This window comes from Protopterus annectens, chromosome 10.part0 (genome assembly GCF_019279795.1).
Source record: "Protopterus annectens isolate FY-2018-M chromosome 10.part0, PAN1.0, whole genome shotgun sequence".
Classification (NCBI taxonomy): domain Eukaryota; kingdom Metazoa; phylum Chordata; order Ceratodontiformes; family Protopteridae; genus Protopterus; species Protopterus annectens.
Genome location: NC_056744.1, coordinates 630538559 through 630563680, shown reverse-complemented (window position 1 = coordinate 630563680; position 25122 = coordinate 630538559). Strand labels below are relative to the sequence as shown.

At 41.4% G+C, this 25122-nt stretch overlaps 1 protein-coding gene across 1 annotated transcript in view; it reads right to left on the bottom strand.

Moving 5' to 3' along the window:
* The window catches only part of PIF1 (PIF1 5'-to-3' DNA helicase), a 457383-nt gene that overhangs the window by 310126 nt on the left and 122135 nt on the right, over positions 1-25122 (bottom strand). The window contains exon 3 of the mRNA XM_044086793.1: positions 20633-20762. Within this exon, the coding sequence (XP_043942728.1) occupies positions 20633-20762 (130 nt within the window). The remainder of the gene's footprint in view (positions 1-20632; positions 20763-25122) is intronic.

Sequence of the window (25122 nt, the reverse complement as noted above, 5' to 3'; positions counted from 1 at the left end):
CAAAAGCAGAGAAATGAATATTAGTATTAAGAATTCTAGGGATGTTATGAAAAGTATTTTGAGTAATAAACAATAGCAAAGGTTCTAAGTAAATGTTGAAAAGAAAAGGGGACAATGGACAACCCTGTCTTGTTCCTTTAGTGATCTTTATCGGAGCAGAAAATTAGAAGTTATGTACCTACCATAACGTTCCATGTTAGTTGTCTTCTCTCGCCTTCTTTCTTGCTGGATGGGTTCGGAGCTGATCCTCGGCTCCGACTCGGCACTTGCTTTAGCTCGAGAACTCCTTTTACCAGCTCGAGGCAACCCTATATCCCATGATGCAAGGCAGAACTACCTCAGATCTCGTTTGGCAGCTAACTGACCCTGCTAAAGACTATCCTAACATAATTAGGAACCATGGTTCCTAAAAGAAGTCCTCATAACAATGCTCCAGAGGAAGCAATCTAATAGGAACTCTCCAAGATCTGTCCAGGCCAGGGGAAGGAGGGAGGGGCATAAGAAGAAGCAGAGAAGACAACTAACATGGAACGTTATGGTAGGTACATAACTTCTAAATGTTAAGTTGTCAATCTATTCATTCTTGCTGGATGGGACCGTCCCTAGCACCTGTATCCCGGGTGGCTCAATGGAACAGACTCTTGAGAACTGTGGAACCAAAACTGGCCCTATCTCTGGAGGCCAAATCCAACTTGTAATGAGACACAAAGGTATGAGGTGGCCCAAGTAGCTGCTGCACAAATAGTGTCAATGGGAAGTCTATCCTGAAAGGCTACAGAAGTGGATAGACTCCTGGTCGAATGTGCTTTTGGCTTAGAAGATAGTTGTTTGCCCTGAGAGAGTACACATAGGAAATGGTGGAAGTCAACCACCTAGATAAGGTCACTTTAGAAACTGGAAGACCTAACCTGTTTTCTGCATAGGAGACAAACAATTGGTCTGATTTTCTAATTTGTTTAGTCCTATGTAAGTAGTACCTGAGCTGACGATGGACATCCAAAAAGTGCAGCTTTTGTTCAGCTCTGTCAGAATAGTTAGGAAAGAAAACTGGTAGATCTATAGATTGATTAATATTGGTTTGAGATACAACCTTGGGAAGAAAGGAAGGGTTAGTCCTTAACGAAACCCTATCCTTATGAAAAACCAAATAAGGTGAACGAATACAGAGGGCCTGAATCTCAGAAACTCTTCTTGCAGAAGTAACAGCCAGTAAAAATATAGTTTTCCACGTCAATAACTTCAAAGAACATGAAGCAGACGGTTCGAAAGGAGGTAGAATTAGGGATGCCAACATTAAGTTTAGATCCCATTGCGGAGGAGGATGTTTCACAGGCAGTTTTAGGAGAAAAACTCCAAAAAGGCCTTGCATAACCTATGAGACATGATGTTATTGTCATGCAAGCCAACATGATACTTGGAAATAGCAGCCAGTTGTACTTTGACTGTAGATGACGAGGATCCTGAATGAAAAACCTCTGCCAGGAAATCCAAAACAGAATGTACAGGAGCAGTAAAAGGATCAATCTTTCTGGCGTTTGCCCAAATTGAAAAACATCGCCACTTGCTAGCATAAATAGTTCTAGTAGACGACTTCAAAGAAGACACTAGAATGTCTCTGACTGAGTCAGAAATCATTGGTAGCCTGGCTAGGGAAGGAAGTGGAGCAACCAAGCAGTGAGGTTGAGAGAATGAATGGCCCGGTGCTGCTGACCCGACTGGTGGATCAAAAGATCCGGAACTGGGTCCAGATGCCAGGGCTGCACCAGAAGATGATGGTGTAGAGACGGAAACCAAATTTGTCGAGGCCAATATGGAGCAATGAGGATCAATTTGGCTCTCAAAACGGTGGCTTTCTGAATGACTTGTGGAATCAATGGAAAGGGAGGAAAAGCATAAAGAAGTCCCCGAGGCCAATCCTGGGTTAGAGAGTCTCTCAAGGGATGGCCTGGAAGGGGAAATAGTGTGAAGTAATCTGGGCATTTGCTGTTTTGAGGGGTAGCGAAAAGATCGCAACAAGGAGTGCCCCACTTCAGAAAAATCTGATCCACTACAGATTGATTGAGAGACCATTCGTGAGGCATCAGAATAGATCTGCTTAGCCTGTCCGCCAATAGGTTGGACCTGCCGGGGATGTGCGTTGCTATCAGAAACCGCTGAGAAGAGATCGCCCATTGCCAAAGTCTGAGAGCTTCTCGACATAACGGATAGGACCTGGTTCCGCCCTGTTTGTTGATGTACCAGACCACGGACATGTTGTCCATTTGTACTGCAATAGTCCCCGTGGGAAGAAAGTTGTCGAGGGCTTGCAACGTTAAAAGCACTGCTCTCATCTCCAGGACATTTATGTGCAGATGGTATTCTATGGGTTGCCATGTCCCGTGGACCATCCTGCCCTGATAATGCCCCCCCCACCCGATCAGAGAGGCATCCGTGGTGACGGTGGCAACTGGAGGAGGGGGAATAAAGGGTCGGCCCTGATGAAGAAGAGGGCAACATATCCACCATCGTGAGATGAGCCCTGCACGACTGTGTTACCAAGATTTCGTGTCTCATAGGAAGATTGTGGTACGACCACTGCGTGAATAACATCCACTGCAGGAGACGCATGTGGAAGCGAGCTAGTGGAAGAAGAACAATGGCCGCAGCCATTAGGCCTAGAACTTTCAAGACAAACCTGGCTTTGATCTTGTTGCTTAGTAACAGAAGCTGAACAAATTTTTGGATGTCCAGAATCCTTTGATCTGTTAGCCTGGCTAACATTTTGACGGTATTTAACTCTGCCTATAAAGGTGATAGATTGGCAAGGCAGCAGAGAGGATTTTTCAAATTTACGAAATTCCCAGTTTCTTGCAAAGCTGTAGGGTGTAGTCCCTGGACCGAAGAAGCTGATGCTTGGTGGTGGCGGAGAGGAGCCAGTCGTCCAAATAAGGAAACACCTGGAATCCTCGACGTCTCAGGTGAGCTGTGACTACTGCCATGCATTTGGTGAACACTCTGGGGGCTGAAGTGAGGCCAAAGGGCAGTGCTCTGAATTGGTAATGACTGGCTCCCAGCCGAAAGCGGAGAAACCTTCTGGAGCGTCGGTGAATCTTTATGTGATAGTACGCATCCTGAAGGTCTATAGAGCACATCCAGTTGTCCTTACCCAGAAAGGGCAGAATGGATTGCAGCGTGACCATCCGGAATCTTGCCTTCTTGACAGACTTGTTTAGTCTGCTTAGGTCTAGTATCGGTCTCCAATCTCCCGTCCTTTTGGGGACCAAAAAGAATCTTGAGTAGAAGCCGGATCCTACTTGGTCTGCCGGCACTGTCTGGATGGCTCTTTTTTCCAGGAGTTTTGAAACCTCCTGTCTTGCCAAATCCCTTTGACCGGGTGAGATGTCTGGAAGGGATTGTAGAGGTACCCCTTTTGAAGGGGATTTTGTAACCCTCGGATATGATCGACTGTACCCACTTCTCTTGGGATAGGGATTGCCAGGCTACTGGGTACAGTGAAATTCTTCCCCCGACTGCCTCCAAGGGTGGACAGTCGGGCAACACCTCAGGGATGCTGAAAGGGCTTCAGGAAGAGATTCCCTATTGCCCTGGTTCTGAGGACCCCCCTGCCTCTAGGGCGGCGTCTATTATTGTTACCCCCTCTGCCTCTAGGGGTAAACTGACCACGTGTGTCCGGTGTAGCTCCTTGGGCTTTTGAACCACATCTTCCCCTTCTGACCCTTGGGATAAGGTCTAGAAGGAGTGGAAAACTGGACTCCAACGGCAGAAAGAGTTTTACCGTCCTGCTCACATCTGGTCAAAGTATCCTTCACCTGAGGTCCGAACAAAGCCGAACCATCAAAGGGGGTGTTGGTGAAGGACGCCTTAAAGGGGTCCGCAAAATTACACAGCCGCATCCAGGCTTGGCGTCTAAGAGCAACACCTGTGCCTGCGGCCCTGCTCGCTCCATCGGCCGCATAAGATATGAGCCGCATGGAGGAGTTAGATATGGAATTCAGGATAGCCAGCTGTGAGGCAATCTTTTCCTGAGCCCCAGCAGCAGAAGGATCCTGGACTACTTCTCCCATTTCCTTGAGAATATCTCATTGAAGCCTGGTGAAGTGACAAAGGTAATTCAGCGAACGCATAGCAAAGGTCGCTGAAGAAAACATCCGCTTTCCATACCTGTCCATGGTCCTAGAATCCTTATTAGGAGGATGGACAGGTACTGAAGGATCCGCCAGTTCCTTCTTAGTGGCCGCCACCACCATAGCATCCACAGAGACACCTTTGGAAAGGAACTGCTTATCCGAAGGAGCCGTGATGAACTTGGATGGTCTCCTGGGGACAGGTTCCACAGAATCTGAAGCCGCCCACGCCTTCCGAGCCACTACCTGCATGAGTGGGTCGAAAGGCGGAGACACCCAGGAGGCGGAGGGTCGGGATCCAAAAGCCTCCAGGTATACCGACTCATCCTCGGAGGGTCAATGGAGGGCCAATTCCCCTCTGTTTGAGGAGCTCAAGGATGTCTGAAAAGGAGACATCCTCAGAGGGGACCGGGGAACCCTCCGACTCATCAAAGTCGGTATCAGATGTAGTAGACTGGGAGTCTGTGTGTTTCCTCTTCGTCCTCTTCCGAGGGGTTCCCCTGCAGGATCAGGAGAAACCTCGGAAGAGGAGGAAATTCCCAGTGGGGAAACCTGGGGCGATGGATCCCTGGGCCTGAGAGCAAGAGGCTGGGAAGAGGCATCTGCAGGCACTGATGAGGGAGGAGCTAGAGGATGGACGCTGACCTGGCTCTGAGGCCAGGACACTCCTCATCACCTCAAAGGCTCCTCTCCCGGGAGACCAGAACACACCGCTCGAAGAGAGAGGAATGGTCGGCTCCAAAGAGAGAGAAGGCTCGAGGCGATGTCGGTGCCGAGCTTACAGAGCCAAGCCCCGAGAGGGAGAGCGGGTTGGACAAGGGTCCGATGCCACTAGCCCTCGGAGCCGACAGTGGAAACCCGACGACCGGATCCTCCAAGGAAGGTCTCAAGGAAGAGATCGAGCCGAGGATGATGGAGCCAAGGATGTATCGGCTCCAGCATCGGGCAGTCACTGTCCCAAGAAGCTCCGGCTCCAACTCTGGTGTGGAGTCGGAGGAGGAAGCTCAATGATAGGGTAGCCGCAGTCTGCTGAGACGGGCTATGGAGCATTTGGGCCAGTGCCTGAGACTTCAACAGCCTGCTTACCACCCTCTCCAAGTCGTGGTCAGACAGCCTGGAAGATCTCGAAGACCGCTCCGATGGCTCCGATAAAAGAGGAGACCCGGGCCGAGTGAATACTCATAATAGAATGGGACGGGGATCTCTTATGGGTCGAAACCATCGGAGCCAAGTCCCTTGAACTCCAGATGGAGCCGAGGATATCTCGCCCGATGTTGAATAAGGTCGGCTCCAGCCGAGCCGACAAGGCCATAGTCAGGGTATCGGAGCCGGCCGCACCAACCCACTACTGAAGAAACAGTATCGACTCCAGCGGAGCCGGCCACCGGAGGAGGCTTGGACACTGTAGCCTGAGCCTTGGTGCCTTATGAGGTTTTCCTGACTTAGGAGGAGAACCTTCAGGTTTAAGTAAACCTCGGAGGATAAGTTTGTTCCTCCTTTCCTGCAGGACTCTCTGGCTAAAAGCATGACACAACGCACAGGAGTCCTGCAGGTGCAAAGGCCCCAGGCAATACACACAAGAAGTGTGACCGTCTGTCAGGGACATTTTCTGACAGCACTGGTCACACTTCTTGAAGCCTGAGACCTTGCCTTCTCTAGACATCCTAACAAGGATACCACAAACAGTCCCCACAAACACACAACTTAATCCCTACACAAACACACAGGAAGGGATAACCAAGGGGGAACTAGGCCTGACTAAACTACTGTAACTTAAAACTTATAAAAGTTTACAAAAGGGCTGAAAAAGAGGGAAAGGGTGGGCTGTAACTAGATTACAGACTAAGCTGACGCTCAAAAAGGGAAATAAACTCCTAACTACACTTTTCTTATTTTACTAAGAAAAAACTCACCTCAGCTGGCAAAGGAGACCTCTTTCGCTAAGCGGCAAATGAGATCTGGGGTAGTTCCGCCTTGCATCATGGGATATAGGGTTGCCTCGAGCTGGTAAAAGGAGTTCTTGAGCTAAAGCAAGTGCCGAGTCGGAGCCGAGGATCGGCTCCGAACCCATCCAGCAAAAATGAAGGCGAGATTGACAACTTAACATTTGACCATTAATGTATAGTCTAGTAAATATATTCTTGTATAAAACTTAAAAAATTTATAAAGAATAAGGGAATATTAAAACATAACATAGTTTGAAATATAAAATTCCAACATACTCTGTCAAAGGCATTTGATGCATCTATAATCAAAGCATATATAGGGTTTGGATTTTTCTTAATGAGATGAAGTATAGTCTCTAAAGATAGAGTATTATCCCAAGCATGTCTCTGAGACATAAAACCTGATTGATCTGACGAGATAATTGAGGGTAAAATCCGTTTCAATCTGTTAGCCAGAATAGATGACAGAATCTTAATATCCATGTTAATTAAAGAAATGGGTCTATAATTTACTGGGTCAGATTTATCTTTATTATTTTTAGAATTAGAATGGTTTTGGATGTGTTCCAATGAATATCTGAGATATCATTAACTCTTATATGATTGTAAACTTTAAATAGAAAGGAAGAACTACCAATTTGAAAGTTTTGAAAATTCTTGAGTAAAACCATCAGGTCCCGGAGATTTACCCAATTTAAGATTATCTATTGAATCCGAGATTTCTTGTACCGATATAGGGTAGAAAGTAGTTTTTGCTGATTATCATTAAGTTTAGGGAACTGCAAAGAGTCTAAAAGAGTTTTGAGTGATTATCTTTAACAGAATTAGAAGAACCTGAATATAACTCAGTGTAAAGAGAGGTGAAAAGTTGAATAATCTCTTCATCAGTATTATATAATCTGTTATTATAAGATAAAGATGTAATATTTGGATTTCTGAAGTTAACTTTAATAATTCTCGCTAACAATTTAGATGGAACCTGGGCCCACTCTGAATATGAAGCAAGTAGCTTTTGTTCAGCTAAGGAGAGGTTATTTTGGTGAAGCAGAATTAAATCTTTCTGACAATCAAAATTTGTTTTTCTAAAGTAGCATCATAGTTCAGACTAAGATGATTTTCCAACGAAGAAATTCTTGATTTTAAGAATTCCTCTTTCTTAAAGTATTGTTTTTTGAAAAAAGCAGCTTTACTAATAAACCTCTTAATCTTGCTTTACATGCAGCCCATTGTATGTCATAAGGAATGTCTGATGATTCAAGACTATTCACCATTTCATTTAGGATTTCTGAAGCTTGTTTGCAAATATCTTCATTTGACAATAAGTTATTATTTAAGGTCCACTTATTAAACATAGTTTTATTTTTGATATTGGGTTTTATATTCAATTTTAGTGAAATTCTTGAGTGATCCGAAAAGAATCTGGGTTCTGTAGTAAAGTCCACAATATATTTTGAAATATAATCTAAAATTAGAAAGAAGTCTAATCTGGACCACGAATTATAGCACTTAGAATAATAAGTATATATATCATTCTTGTTTATATTTTTAACAGTGCGGAGGGATTCTATTAAATTATATTCTGTCATCAAATCATTTATAGCCAGTGTAGATTGATGTTTATAGGTGACAGTGGAGCGGGAACGATCAATTACAGGGTTTATAACTGCATTCCAGTCACCACCCACTATAATATGATGATCCTTATAGGATGCAAGAATATTGTAAATTTTTAAAATGAACAAATGTTGTGAATTACATGGGCCATATAGATTTAAAATTAATAAGGGTTTGTCCAAACCAGCAATAGAAGTGGTAAATAAGCACCACCTCCCCTCATCATCAAATTTCTCATCAATAATATTCCCAATGAATTTTTGTTTAATGATTATAGCTACACCTCTGGAGTTAGATGAGTCACCTGAAGCTATAATCTTTTTGATCCATTTTTCTTTTTAACTCTATTCCAATCAATACGTGAAATATGGGTCTCTTGAATAAAACAAATGTTAGCCTGTGATTTAAAGATCATATGAAATAATAGTGACTTTTTCGCTTTATCTTGAATGCCTCTAGCATTCCAAGAATCTAAAATTATGTCAACAGGCATATTCTACAAGTATAATCATTATTGATGCTATAAAAGTGAACTCAAGGTGCAAATCCAACACAACATTAAAAAGAAGAAAAAAAATAAAAGAAAAAACAGTCTTTAAGTATTCAAGCAAGTCATCAAATAACATTTGTTGAAAAAGAAAAAAGTTTTTTTAAGAACCATGAAATGTATAATAACCTTTATCCTAACCCTAGTGCCTACCCACCAATCCCCCTGTGATAAAGGAAGAGCAGAAGAACATGAAAAAAACATTGTAATTATAGATAATAACCTCAAGTTAGAATACAAATTACTCAAAGGAAGCCTAACATAACATAAAGTCCGAGTAATACTACTAAAAATATATACAAAATTAACTAATTTCAAGACGTCCAACATGCCTAATCCCTACTTCTAATACTAATCTAAAGCTCCTATCCTTAAATTGAAATTTATAGTGATTAAATGTATTTCCTCAAGTATTTCAAGAGAAAGAGAAACAAGTAAATAATAAATAAATCACACTCTGCTTAACTAGAACACTCTATCATAAGAAGTAATACAATTAAAACTGAAAGATATGCAAGATAACATATATAAGTATAACAAAACCAACTGGTAACATTATAATATAAGTAAATAAGCATAGCATTACTGAACTAAAGATAATAGTCATGCACTATCTACTGAACCTTCTTTAGTACTTTAGTGATAATTTCATTAATCAACATGACCATTAGTATGATAAAGCACTAATACCTGTAGAATGAGTATTTAGTTATAGTTCAAATAAAGCAAAAACAACTACCAAGCAACCATATCTCAAAATGAAAAACAATTCAGTCTGGAGATGCATCTATTAACTAGATAATAATAGTACAGGAACTATTCAAAATGAAATATTATAAGCTGTAAGGTTTTAACACTAGTTAATATACATGAATAAAGTATAATTATATTATTAAATAGTAACTTAAACAGCATCATATATATTGGACTGAATGTACAACAATGTGCATACATATAATTTTAAATCTACTTTTTGAATATTTTACTAATGACTCTGTTAGGTTATGTAGCCATACTATTCTTCTAAGCCATAGATGTAACATAGCAAAACAGCATGAAAAGACAAGGCTTTTAAAGTAAACATTTTGAACATCTAATTAAAACAGAAACAAGCAAGCTAAATGCAGTAAATCTAAGGGCTTAAATATATACAGGTAGATTCAGCTAATCATATTAAAGATAGTTATTTCAAACCTTTCAAATAAGTAAAGGCTTTCTTAAACTACTAATCATAAATATCACATCCAGCCTCTGAGAAGAGAGAGCAGAGAATAGAAAGAACATGAAACTTTCATATGAACAGGTATACTTTGTAACATTTGTCAAATTAAACACTTCAGTATAATATAAAATATTGTATGAAAAAATATTCTGAATAGGAAAATATGTTCATTTCTTTACACATCCTTTAGAATTTTAATATATAAAACTAACCTGTTCATTTGTTTCCAGAAACATTTTCACTCTGCTTTATGAAAGTAGCAGCTTGCTTTGAAGCCATGCAGACACACTAAAAGTCACTGAATATATTATGTGACATGAATCTGTTTAAATTTAAAAAGCAACCTTCATTTATGAAGAGAAAACACTTTAAATAATAGCCAGATCTATTAAAAAGTTAGTGCTATTGAATACTTGTTGAAAACAAGCAGACTTGTGTATTTGAAACTGTCCTTCTTTCCTCACAAATGATGACATCACCATCCATCTCAGAGACTGTAGTGTGCGCATGTTCATGCAGAGCATCAGCTGGAACTCTGAGGGGAAGATTTTCTTGCTAGAATGTTGAGATGGAATGTTTTTCCCTCCAAAATCATTTAGCTTACACAGAAGGCTGTAACTCCAAAGCTTGTAGTAAAATTAACATATTATCTATTTACACAGCAAGCATATGAGAGAAAGAGAAAAAGGTAAATACAGGAATTTAAATGCTTCTATTAATCCACACAAATCTAACAAGCATATATCCTGTCACTGCACACTGTCACACCAAATCCATCATGTGTAAATTACATGACAAGTTCTTAAGGTAATATAATTATGTCACACCAGAATTACAAATCATGTAACACAAATACTGTCAGATTAAAGAAAAGATCAAACCTTATTGTAGTTCTTTAACAGTAGAATATTAAGATACAGTGTCAGGAAGCTTTTTAAATGTTTTAAGAAAAATGTCTTTTGCATCTTTAGGATCTGAACATACAAATCTTTTGTCATTAGCTGTGAAAGACAAGGTATTAGGATATGCCATTCAAATCTAATCCCTCTTTTTATCAAGTCAGCACAATAGGGGCTAGTTTTTGTCTATTTAATTTGATCTGTGCAGGAAGATCTTGGGAAAATGATAGTTTGTGAGACTTCCATATGAATTGTTTTTGTTTTAGCAGTTTCTAGGATCTGGAAAGTGTCTTGAAAGTTTAGTAACTTAGTATAAATTAACCTTGGTGTGGAAGAATCTTGCTTTATGCAGTGCTCTGTGTGCTCTCTCTACAATTATAGATTTTGAAGAAGCTTCACAATTTAACAGTGTTTCAAAGATATTTTTAGTCACAGATAACAAGTTTTTATTGTCATAAGATTCAGGTAAACCACGAATAATGATGTTATTTCTTCGACTCCTGGCTTCCAGATCCAATATTTTAGCTTGTAAATCTGAAACAGTTTTATCTCTAGATTTAAAGTCACTTTCCAATAAGTCTGTTTTAACCTCCAAAGCTAAGATTTTATTTTCAATAGTAACAATACTATTGTTTATTTGCTTTAAAGATTTACTAAAGTCTGCAAACTGTTCTGAAAAGTTTAGTACAGCACTTTGGATTGGTTTTAATGCTATTTTTAGTTCTTCTAAAAGGAAATTTGAGCCATTTAAATCTTTATTACTTACATTAAAAGTTTCTGTAGGTTGTCTAGATGATTTCAGTCTTTTTGAACCTGAATCTTTTTCAGGAGAGAGCATTGAAGTATATTTGGCCTTTGTAGGCTGAGTCTCCATGGAGTCAGATTTTGTAGCCATGCCCAGAAATGGAATGCAGTTAACAGGATACCAGGAACCAGGAACAGACTGGAGCAGTAGGAGTCCCAGCAGCAGAGAGACCAAGAATGTTCTGAGGTAAAATAAATCCCAGGATAATAATTCCAGAAGAAAAAATAATCCAAATGCGTAGAAAAAGATTTATAAAATCTTTTAGTATAAAAATTTGAGGAAAAAGGTTGATGTAAAGTTGTAAAAAAAACCAAAAGTTAAATAGCTGTGAGGAGCTCAGAGAGTAAGGACTAGACTAGTCGGCGGCCATCTTGGAATCAAGATAGTTCAGGAACTTGACTTGGCTGAAGTGGTTCTTTTTGCAAATGCAGTTTAGTACTATTGCATATTGAACAAGTACTTCATGTAGTAGTTTATTGGTCGTTTTGGGCCAGTTTCTAGCTTTTTCCAGCCCCCTGGTATAAAACTTTCAGCTTGTACCTACTCAGCACAGACTCCACGTGGGCCAGCAGAGTAATCCAGGCTGCAGAGAGCTGAATAAGCGACTTTTCTTGATACTAAGTATATTTTTTGTTGCTTTCCACATCTGAATACCTAGCAACTGTATTTCGCCTGCCTTTCTGTTACATTGAAGCTGTTTTTACTGCATTTAACTTAATATTGCACTTGGAATCCTTGTTTGTTACTATTTGACTGTATTTGTAGCAAATTCTTCTGTGTAAGCTGTAGTAGCTGATTCATAGCATTTATAAGTGTTTGCTGTACCTGTTTCTGCCTGTTTTGTCAAAAAAGAAAAAATATCTCTTGTTTTCCTGCTTTACTAGTTTAGTCCAGTTTCAGAGTTGCTGATTCCTGGGCTTTGGTTGGAGTTCCTGTGTGCTGTTTTCTTGCCTTATTTGTGGGAAGGTGAGCTACCTTGCTTTCCTGCTTTACTAGTTTAGTCCAGTTTCAGAGTTGCTGATTCCTGGGCTTTGGTTGTAGTTCCTGTGTACTGTTTCCTTGCCTTATTTGGGGAAGGGAAGCTACCTTGCTTAGCAGTGGGAGTGGGAAGCATTGAGCTGCCTTTAGTCCAGTTTTGTGAGGTTTCAGCCAGTAACTAGTAGTTTATTGGTCGCTTTGGGCCAGTTTCTAGCTTTTCCAGCCCCTGGTATAAAACGCTGCTAGCGTTAGCGATTTAAGCGAGCTGCCACTGTTGCACACTAGGTCAGTGCGGTTAAGCAGGTTTAAACTATTCGGGCTACCTAAAGTCCACTCTTCAAATTTTCCTTAAAACTACCTTCCTCGAACTATACTACTGATCAAATCAGCGTATCCTATAACTAAAAGATCAACTCTACTTGACTCCAAGTAGACTATTCTCTATCTATTAAACCTAGCACTTGCTCCTACAGTACTTATTACCTTGATACGGCACTCTTGTCATAGATAGTACCCCAAAAGGCAACCCCCATTTCTCGGTCACCCACGCCCCCGAATCTTTTTGAAGTTTTTCGTCTACCCTTCTAGCATGTCGAGGGATCAGTTGCTAGTGTCCTCTCCTGCTCAGCTGGTGAACCTGGGAATATTGAGGCAATGTTTCAATTGCCTCATGTACACAGACAACCCTTTCCTCCTCCCACAAAACACAAATACATGCGAGAGATGCAACTATACGGCCAAACTGGAGGCTGAGCTCTCTCAACATAGGACTGGCAAGACCAGTCAGGAGGAGAAGGTTACCACACACACTATAGACCCAGTCTCACATAGTACCATTACAACCTCAAATCATACACAAACACACAAAGACATACTCGGAGGCTCTGATCAAAAATCTACCAAAACAGCAGAGGCCACCAAAGCAGACACCCAAACAACCACCACCTCAGAACACAACACCCGCAACACATAGACCTCACAGTCAGAGTGTCAAACAGTCACAGCCCTTAAGGCCAAACACAATGCCAGACACACTAGTCATTGGTGACTCCATAGTCAGACACACTGATGTCCCGCTCACCAGACTGAGTAAGGAGAAGGTCACAGTAAGCTGCCTGTCGGGCGCTAGAATCCGCCACATAACGCAAGCACTCAGGTCTCTCAACAGCAGGTACAAATATGACTCGGTCATTGTCCACGCTGGTGTAAACTACCTGAGACGTACCTCCTTGGACTACATGAAAAGAGACATTGAGGAGCTCTCTGATTATGTAGCCCAGGCAGGTATGACCCTGACCTTGAGCAGTATCCTACCTTCACCAAGAATGATGCCACAATACAGAGATAAGATGATCAGCTTTAACAATTGGCTTAAACACTGGTGTCATTCAAAGGGGATCCAGTATCTGTCTGCCTGGGATGACATGCTGGACAAGCCACGCTGCTTCATGAGGGACGGCTTGCACCTGTCACCCTGGGATTCGGATATTGGCAAAGGCTCTTGCCACCCCATAGTGCCTTTTTAGGCAAGGCTCAAATTCTAAACCTACCACCCTAGAACACAAAAAGGAAAAAACTAAGGGTAATGCTGCTCAATGCCAGAAGTCTAAATCTCAAAATGCACGACTCGAGGCCCTTCTCAGTATGGAGAACATCGATGTCTGTGCTGTGACAGAAACCTGGTTCAAGGCTCCTGAGAGCACCCCAGCTATCAGGTTTTACCTCATATCATGCGTTCCGCCCCAAAATCCGGACAATACCAAGAAAGGAGGGGTATCCATATTCATCAAGGACACCCACACCTCAAGACTGGTGGCAACGCACGATGCATCGGAGACCATCCAGGTGCAATTAACCATAGGCAAGACTGCTCTGCAAATTGTAGCATGTTACAAGGCCACCCTCACAAACTCAGGAAACTCACATGGCCTTCCTGAAAACACTAGAGGGATAAATGTATCACCAAACACCATCATACTAGGTGACTTCAATTACCCTAATATAGACTGGGAACACTACTCAAGCCCAAACACCCTAGCCCAAAAGTTCCTGGAATTCATAAACTCAAATGCCATGGAACAACTAGTCACCATCCCCACAAGAGGAGATAACATACTTGATCTCATCATCACGAACATGGGAGCACAATGTTCAACACCGGAAGTATACCCCTCACTGGTGAGATCAGATCACAAACTAATCTCGCTGGAGGTCCTCATCCCACCCCACCTGAAATAAAAAGACCACAGTAAAGAACTTCTCAAAAGCCGACTTCACACTTCTAAAGACTAGTGTGGTCTCCTTTCAGGCCCCGAGCCGTGGAAAACAATACTCAAGCCGCTGAATCACTTACAAACGCCTTCTACCAGCACCTGCAGGACTGCATGGATAAGGCAATCCCAAGCAAAACAAAGACTCTTTGTACCAAAGGCAAGCGTCCAGTCTGGTGGACCCCAGCCATAAACAAACTCTACAACAAAAGGAGGAAGCTACTACAAGATAGAGCAAAATCCTTAAAAGGTAAGACACCCTTGATCACTATAAGTAAAAAACTAAGAGCTCTCATAAAATCATCCAAAGCAAATTTCGAGAGAAAAATAGCTAAAGACTCAAGACAATCATAAGGCCTTCTTTAGCTATGTTAGAAACCTAGGAGGAAACTCCCAGATATGCTCAGAACTAGTTCAAAATGATGTGAAGATTACTGATCCTACAGACATTGCCAACATACTGGCTGACAGGTTCAGTGCAAACTTCTCCCCCCCATCCCCCCCCAAAGGAGAGATATCTATACCAAATGAGTGCAGCACCCCAAACATCTCCAGCCCAAGTGAGAACTGCTCTCTCCAAAGCAAAAAACACAGCATCCATGGGACCCGATGGTGTCCCCGGCTGTGTGCTCCACGAACTCAATGAGGAATTAAACCCACAGCTAGGACAGCTGTTTAATCAAAGTCTTACCTCTGGATACTTACCCAGGGAGTGGCGCACTGCAACTGTGGTCCCACTTCACAAAGGCGGTGCCTCCACAGACCCTGGAAATTACCGGCCCATTAGCTTGACAAGCCTTATCTGCAAAGCCATGGAGAGGATCATAATGGACCTCATAAATAAAGACATAGGGAATTTGCAGACTTTGGATCCAACCCAGTTTGGCTTTGTCAAAGGCAGATCATGCCTTTTAAACTTGGTTGACTTTTTCAAACAGTCACCAAAGCCATTGACGAGGAAAGGCAGTCCATACAGCCTACCTCGATCTGGCTAAGGCCTTGATACAATACCCCACTCGGGTATCATTGAAAAACTCATCAGCTTAAATGTTAACCCATACATCACAAGATGGGTTGCAAACTGGCTGAGTGACAAAACCCACAGGGTCAGAGTTGCTGGCGCCATGTCAGACTCAAAGCCTGTCACAAGTGGTGTCCCACAGGGCTCAGTCCTGGGCCCACTCTTGTTTGGCATCTACTTTTCCAAGTACAAGCAAACACAGGAGGGTTATGGCTGACAAAGTTTGCAGATGACTGCAAACTGGGCCATAGTAGAAAACACATCTGACACAGATATCCTTCAGAAGGGTCTCACAGAAACGGATAACTGGTGCCAGAGCCACGGCCTAAAGTTAAATGCCAAAAAATGCATAGTCATACCCTTCGGGGAAAAACAAGGTTACCCCTAGCTACCAAATAGGTGGCAATCCACTGAGCACAGAAGAAGTTATCAGGGACCTGGGGACCCAGGTTGATAGTAGTCTGTCATTCAACACCCATGTAGCTAAAAGTAGTTAGGAAGTCCTTCTACATTGCCCACCTTATCATGAAGGGATTCTCATCTAGATCAAGGGAGGTCATAGTCTCCCTTTACTCATCACTCATCAGACCAATGATTGAGTACAATGCCCCATTCGGAATGTATCTGACCCGACACTTGCAGCAGCTGGAGAGGCCACAAAAGTTCCTCACCAAAAGGATAAAGGGTCTCAAAAATCTGTCCTATGCTGCCCGACTGAAAGAACTCCAGCTCTATTCAGTCGCTACGCTTGCTCAGAGGTGACCTTTGCCTAACATACAAGGCCATGTCAAACCCAGATTTGATGAATATGCTTCACCTCAAAAAATCTAGATCCATCAGAGCCACAAGGGCGGGAGACTTAAACCTAGACACGGCTATTAATAGGACGTGCTGGAGAGATAGATTCATCACCCAAAGACTCCCTATGCTGTGGAACAAAATCCCGGTACATGTGAGGCAGAGCACCTCGCTGGCCTTGTTCAAGAGAAATCTTGACCAATGGATGGGAGATCGCAGATATACCCCAGGAATTACCTCAGTGTCACTGCTCGACAGAGGCACAGCAAAATAATGGGTATAGTTCCCCATACTAAAGGGGTGGCGTAAGCCACAAAACAATGGGCTAGGCTTATAAATGCCCTCGGGCAGATAGCCTAGTATGAACCTATGAACCTATGTCTTTTGCTAGAGAAGACCAAAATACTAGTCCTCTCATCCTTTTGGTAGATTTGGAACCTGGGTGACCACGATGCAAATCTGGATATATTTACATTGTAAGGAAGCAGGAACAACAATTTTAGGACCTTTGAAAATAATGCCTTATTCCATAAACATCATCTCGCCAAGGAAAATAAGTCTGCACTTTGGGTGGTACACTAGACAGCCATCCAACATTAATGTAGTGGTCAAGCTTTTGCAACAATGGATCAGTCTTTGTATGATCTCTCAACTCATCAAGTCTCATGGTAGAAAAACATTACACTTCCATCACAAAGTCAAAATTCTCTGCATTAAGCTGTTCTGTTGTATTTCTGGGCGGTCTGGATAAGGCATCAGCCACAAAGAAGTTTGCCTTTTGTGTAGACCATTTTGATGTTGTATTTTTCCAATTTGAGCATCATTCTTTGTAATCTTGCTGGAGCTGAATGAATGCATAGGCTTCGATAAAAGTGACTAGAGGTTGGTTATCAGTCTCAACCTGAATAGCTTGACCATAATATAAATATAATCATGACATTTTGAACATGCAAATACTATTGCCAAAAGTTCTCTCAATTTGAGCATATTGCATTTAATTTTGGGTAATAGATCTAGATGCATAGGCTACTGGTCCGCTTTCTTGAATAAACGTTACAAAGACCAAGTTTTGAATCTTCACAGGAAAGAGTGACTGGTTTGACCACACATCACAGTATCTTTGTGTGGGTGAGGTGGCAATTTTCTGCTTAAGGTCATCAAATGCTCTCTGGTGCTGTTCCAACCAAGACCATGTAACATTTTTGTGCATTAACTCTCTCAAAAGGTGCTGTCAACTCACTGAAGACTGGTACACATTTGCCTAGATAGTTGGACCATACCAAGAAAACATTGTAGAGCTTTATCTGGTGCTGGCATTTCAAGAATGGCTGCTTGCTTGTATGGGTCTGGTCGCAAGTCAGTGCTAGTAAATAAGTGATCTACATATGTAGATTCTGGTAGCCCGAATGGGTTTGTCATTCTCTGCTTCACCACTGCCTCAGACCAATAAATCTACCATTATGGCACAAGGATAACCTGAAACAATTTGCTCCATTGCACGCCAAGACTTCACTTGCACAATTTATTCCAAATGGCATCCTGAGGAATCTACCTTTCAAATGGGGGTACTGAAAGCAGTCAGTAGTGAAGATTTGTGATAAAGTATCATTTACCAAAATGAAAAACGGTGGCATTTGGAATTAAGGTTGCGACAGACTGTGCACAAAGTCTGTGGTCTCTAATGCTTTGTTCAAATCACTTGGGTGAATGCATATTCTGATTTTATCTGAGCCTTTTTGTGGGCTGCTACCATGGAAGACACCCATTCAGTTGGTTCTGTGAATGGAATTGTACCTTGCTGTGCCATTTTATCCAGCTAAGCTTTTACTTGATCCTGCCTAGCTATCTGAGCTTTTCTTGCTGGTCTGACCACTGGACCAACCTCTGGGTCCAACTTCATAGAATACACAACTGGAAGTTTGTGTAACTTGTCATCGAAAACATCAGCATACTCTGAGAAAATAGCTTAATGAAGACAGACAATAATTAAGAGTTATAAACTTTTACTTCAGAAAATGCGTATTGATTCATATGCTCTGATTCTGTCAATGTTTCATGTGAATAACACTAAAGTGTCCCTGATTTTTCCTGGACTTGTCCCCGATTCTGTTGAAATTTGTCCCCAATTGGTTGAGAGGTCTGTTAGGCTTGCTTCTGCTAGCCACGTGTTGAATGCTGTCGCTGCATGCTCCTGGGCCTTTCTGCAAGCTCATGGATTTGCAAATCTCAGTAGCTTTGCTCAGCATTAAATCAGTCGCAAAGCAAAATCTCACTGCAGCACAATTAATGCCACACACAAGCCCGTCCTTTATTAACTCATCTTTTAAGTCAGCAAACCTGCACGTTTTAGTGTGGTTTCTCCGGTTAGTAATACAAGCTGCAAAAGTTGGCCCTTGCTTTTGATCTCGTGTAAAATGCGTTTCTAATGTAATATTTGTCTGGCTATTGCACATTTCTCTGAATTTGCATTTCAGACACTCCGGGTCTTCCCTTGATTCAGCTTGTACAATAGGACGGTTTTCGCCTTCATATACTGCTGGTGTATACACCATTGAAAGAAAGAGCATTCATGTGACACACTGACTCAGCTAGGTTTAGCAAAATGAATGCCTTGGTGCATGCATCTTTGTCATAAGCTGCTTATATAAAAATATCGTATTTTTGTTCAAATATTCTCTAATTGTCTACAATATTCTGATCAAATACAAGCAGTGATGGCTTTCAAACTCCATCTGCCATGCAAACTGATTACAGTAAAACACAATGCAACCCAAGTCCACTTTTAACTGTACAAACATGCACATATACATATGCCTGAAATTTATGCCAGTATTTGTAACTATGCTCTGTAGCACAACAAGCCTCTAAGTAACTGAACTTTGTGAAATAAGTCTCGGTCAGAAGAATTCTCAAAATCACTGTACTGTAAAGATAATCACCTCATCAGTGTAAGAAACATTTCAAAATAACTGCACTATGAATAAACTGGGCAGAAGCTCAGAGTAAAAATATTTCTAAGTAACTGCACTTTCCGAATAAACAGTACACAGCAACTTTCCCAAAATGGCTGTACTTTGCCAAGTAACTCTTTACAGTGCAAGAAACACTAATTGCAGCACTTTGCAAAGAGACACACCCAGCACAAGAAACTTTACGAAATTGCACTTTGCACAGAAATATTACTGTACATTACAAAAAAGAGTAAGCACACACTAAGCACTTTTACACACTGAGATACTCTAGCTATGCCCTGAATATCAATGCAAAACAGTAATTTATAGCAAAACACAGCAGTTTGCCAAAAAACATGTAGTCACTTTGCTTTATTTATGCTCACCATAATCTTTTTGCCCTTATAACATTCGTTTTGCTAGTTTAATCGCTTTTCATGGCCATTATACTTTTTTTGGGCTCGTTTTACTCTGAACATGCCAGTTTTACTTTAAACATGCTCATTTTGCAATTTCAAGGTAATTTCAAACCCTTTATGTGCTTTTCTGATAATTGTTTTATCAAATATCTTACATTTTAAACATTTTGCTTAATTAATAAAATGTTGGACCTCTCGCTTGTATAACAATGTTCTGTGCCCTTGTAACACACCATCTCTTTTTTTTATAAAAGATAAATTGTGTAAGTTTATTACGTTTGGTTAGTTTCTGGCCCTTTCTTGTGCTTTGTTCTTAGTTTACCTTCACTGTTAACTCTGCACCTTGTAGCTCTGAAAAGCAGTCTCTGGAATCCTGGCTCCGACACCATGCCTTTCATCTAGTCAGGATAAAAACAGACTAGCATCTGTGATTTCTGTTCAAGCAGCTTTATTACATACAAACATCAGGATTAAGACTCAATAACCAACTTATTGAAACTTACAAACTGGCTATCACACTCTTACAACGCTCACTCTCTGGTTGCACTCAAAATGGCACTGAGGCAAACACATGCTTGCTATTTATATGCATGTGCTGTATTTGAAATGCTTCTTAAAACTACAACACATGCTATTCTACAGGTACCTAAAGCAGGAACGTCAAAGTTAAAATTGTAGCAAAATACTAATTTTGAGACAAGAGCTTAACAAGATGCTTCACTTTCAATAAAGTTTGTACAAATGTATTTGATTTTAGAAGACGTGCTATAGCAATCTAGTACACAACATATAAAGGGAAAAAAGTGGATGAGTTACCAGTCTGGATGCACCAGTACAAGAAAAGGGGAGGTGGACAGAGACACACAACAGTAAGAGACCCAACAGAACTTAGAAAAACAGAGGCAATATAAAAACAATTATAAGTCATATAACAGTGTTTAAATATATGCAACTTAGTCACAATGTAATGTTGTACCCTACTGAGATTCAGGAGTTTCTGCATTAGTTTGTACATAAAGACATTTCTGCTCCTCTTACCTGCGCTGCCTGTGAAAAAGACGCTTTTCCCACCAAGCACAGCAGCAAGAACCTGGGACTGTTCCTTTGTCAATTTTGATCGTACTGGCATTGATAACACTGGCTTCTTGGCTTCCTTCAATCCAGTTACCTTTAAAAAGAAAGATTTAATATATTAAATGACTCAAAATAGTTAAAAACAAAAGTTGTGTAGTAGTCACTAGAACACTGACTTGGTGAACAGATGCACTGCTTCCAACACAGGACTTGATCCTCAAACCAGACCTATTTGGTACTTTGTAGTCAAGGGCGGGGGGGGGACCAACACCCATATTTCTGGTCCATCCTTGGCCCATCCCTTATGCTGGTCTACTGTGGCCTGTGGAAGACTTCAATTATCTCACTACTAATGTTATAACTCCTTACTTTGTACCAAGAGGAGCACGACCGACAGGAGACTAGAAACGTCCTTGACCAGCTGGAAAGGGCATGGAGAAAGAAAGGTCTTCCAAATACAGTGCAATGACGAGCAGCACACAACTTTCATAGCATATTTTAAAAACTCTGGCTACAGGAGAACATAAGACAGTACTCAAAAGAAATCTCCTTTGGTGGAAATTTTGGGAAACGTGCACCTCAAAACCAGAATTTCCCCCACAAAAAAATACCAGAACAAAGATCACATTTCATCATAATGAATAGTAAAGCCAGAAATAGTGGATTAAGTGGCCACAGAACAAATAGTCAAAAGGCACTGCAACAAAGGAGACCAAAGTTACCACTACTTCAGCAGAATGCTCTTTAGTAAGAAATGAAGCTAGATAGCCTGTTTGCTAAACAGTTTCACAACATTCAAAGGAAAGGTCTAATTGAGCTACTAAGATTCATCAGTTAGACATCTTGGTTTTCTATGGGCATGCAGCATGTGGAGATGTTCATTGGGATTAGAAACTAGGAGAGGGTAGCAGATGAATAGATTGGCTTAAAAAATAAATAAATAGGTCTCAAGTAGACCTCTTCAGCAGAACGTAAGGACTGGTGGACAGCTTTTAGAGAACACAAAATAAGGCAGAGTCACATAATGGCCAAAACTCCAAGAGATTCCTTGCAGTGACCATCAGTAAAAGAATTTCATGAAAAACATTAGATCTGCTGGAATGTCTCGTTAGGGTGAGCCAAGTAGGCTGCAGGAGGTGGGACAGCCTTCCTTAAGGTCCAGCTCATCTTTTGGGATGAGGAACATAAGGTGCAGATGTCTTTCCAATATCTACTGCATTCACATTTGGCCTCAGTTAAGTCTTGTGTTGAAGGCTTCTGAGATGCCCACAGAATGGCAGGCAAGCATCACATCAGGTCACTTATGGGTTTGGATCTAGAAAGTGGTTGCCCCACAGAATACTAAACATGAACAGTGCTAGAACGTTTTGCATACTATAGAAATCCTTTAAAATATCCAAAACACCCATTTCCTGGAGCCAATGGAATGTGAGGATCCAACTCCTTTGGTTTCATCCTTTAAAATTATTTGCATGTTAACTAAAATGAGATCTGGGACCCACAATCACATTGGATGCTATTCAAACAATTAGAAGCTGTAAACCTCTACCAGTTTTCCCTAGAAGGGGATAGTTTTGTCAAGTGCCATCAGTAAGTCAGAAAATGGGTAGTTGATAGTCTGGAGAGGTCACAATAGTGATCCCTAGTTGCTAAGAAAGCTGCTGGACAGTCCCAGACCAGTCAGGCATCAGCTACAAACAAGCTGTTACTACAGAAAGAAAATCCTTTGATCTGAGCCTCAACGTTAGCACCATTGTCATACAGATTGAAAAACCTGGGCAAAGAAACAAGGCCAAAAGACAGTGTCCTGAAGGAACAGACTTCTGCTTAGGAGAAGACCCTTTTGGATCATCATGTTTTTGTGCAGATATGCACTTTCAAAAGCCAAAAAATAAATGGAGGAAGTCTTGTAATTAAGGGGGGAATTAATTGCAGAGAGTGACAATCTGAATCTAGAATTGGCCAGATATCCCCAGACATACTAAGAAAGGAGTAAAGCTCCTTGGTCTTAATGGTCTTTGCAGATAGGTCTGCATAGGTGCTTCCAGCTGGAGCACTTGCAAATACACACCAATGTATTAACTTTGCTAGCTAGAAGAAATGTTACTTTATCTTTCCAGGTGGTGAAGCAGTTAGGTAGACAGGCTGAGGGTCAGAGCTGTGGATTGCTGTAAAATGGCACCCCATATAGCTACCCTGAAAAATGCCAAGAACCATTGACTCAGCCCTAGTGACCTTGCTATAGTCTACCAAAGGAAGACTGCTACTCCCAATGCAGCTCTTCCTGGCAAGAGACCTATATGTTCTTGTAGGACAAATGTCTTTGGAGTTTATTCTGATTGGTAAATGTGCAGAGAGGAGGGTTAAAATCTGCCCTTTCCACACAGTTGAAAAACAGCAGACTATTAAAAAGTGTTTAGCCATAAGGTGTCCTCAAAGAGTGTGGGGAGATTAAGCCAAGCGCACCAGTGCACACAATGCTGAACTTTGTCTAGTCTCACCAATGGTGATACAAGCCATGAAGCCCATCAGGGAGATAAAGGTGCATGCAGGACTACTTTTACTTTGAGTCAGTCTCACTTGGTAACCCTAATGTTTTCACAGTCCAAGATGATGATGATGCTGAAATAAAGCAATTCCATTATGTAAATCAGTGACTGCATTGAGAAGGTGGAAAGTATAGAAAATTGTCTACGAAAGCCTGTCCAGAGTCCTAGCTTCTCTACCAGAAGATAAAAATCTTTCAAAATTAGAATGGAATTTGTCGAGTAGCTCAGGTCTGAACATCTGTCTGAGGTCCACTACCTGAGAAGGCAGCAAATTAATCAAATTAGTTTGCCCTAGCTATTTGGTTTCTTGAACTTGTTGGCACAGTTGGAACACCCCATATCATGGAAGGTAATCATCATCAGTGCAGTCACCTAAGCTACCCGACATGCTTGTAACCGTATCCACTGAAAGTAGCAGCACATATGGGCCAGCTTCATCTTCTCCTGCATTTGTGAGAAGCTCACTAAAACTTGGCATCATCTGTAAGTAATGCAGAAAGACTGCACTCTTCATCCAGCTTCTCAGATACTTCATTACATTGTGGTAAGGGTCTCACATTGTCATACAAAGTTAATTTTTAAGCATTCTAGCAAATGGCCCTAACAAAGCAGAGGTAGCAGAGCAGTGCGACAGAAGAGTGCTGGGCCCATAAGCCAGACACTAGTGCCAGTGGACTTACATGTGTAGCTTTTGTGTGTATTTGGGTATGGCAGGACTGAAATGATCATACAATTAATATCACATTCTACTGTCCCATTTACTAGGGACCTAAACCTCAGACTTCCTAGAGAGGCTCCAAAAAATCAATGCATTTCCAGCCTATGGAGGAAAATCTTGAGGACTGGATGGATAAACAAATTCACACCAGGGGCATCATGTATGGCCCTGTTTGCTTTGGGACGCAAGCACTATGTGCTCAAGAGTAGCAAGAACATTTTCTGTATGACTAGGCACTCTTTTGGTCCTTGCCTAATATTTGTTCCTAAAGAGACAAATCAGTCTTTGTAGAGGGTAACCCACAAAAGGTATCACCAAGGAAAGACTAGTTGAACATGCTATGATGTTGACTGGCACATTTGCTGAAACAGAGGCAAGAGCTTAGGGGACGGGACAGTTAACTTAGTATGGGAAAGGAACACAGACTTCCCCAGGAGAGAACAAAGGTGGATAGACTGGTACATCTTCAAAAATTTGGGAGACTAATGTTTAAACCCAAAGCATGAGATGCTAAGTACTGAGGTAACAAATGAAGTACAGACATGTTAGTGATGCTTTAAGCTGTACATCTGCTTAGCGGGCAAGGCCGAATACAGTAGGAGATTGAATTCTACAGATACGAGGTTAATAAGGCATAGTGGGAATGTCTCTAAAAAGGCCTAATTGCCAGGAAGATTTATGCAAGAGGAACTGTTTTAAGCGGTACCAGTAACAAACTGGTAAAATGGCATCAGTAGATTCATCACTAGGAGGCAGGGAGCTCTTGCAGGAGCAGAAAACAGTAGAACCTTGACTGCCTAGGTGTCCACAAGATGAGCGAGCTCACCACAGGTACAGCAATGGACAGTTTCCATCACCAACTAGTTGGAAGTGAAGGGACAGGCATGAGAAGAAAATTCTCCAGATTCATGAATGACCTCAAAAAAAAAAAAAAAAAAAAGGCAGGTGTCTCATGCTTTCGCATTACAGGGAAGTCTACTACAGAGAAAGTGAAGGATGGTTGGGTACCACTCTCCTGCCCCACTTACACACCAGCAACTTAGGCAGGACTACCAATAAAATAGACATTCATGCACTGGACCAGCACTGCATCCCACTAGACCACAAAAGGATAGGCTGGAGCTGAAAAAAAAAAAACTTTAGCCAGACAGACGAGACCTTTCATCCCTCTACTTTCCTCACTCCAT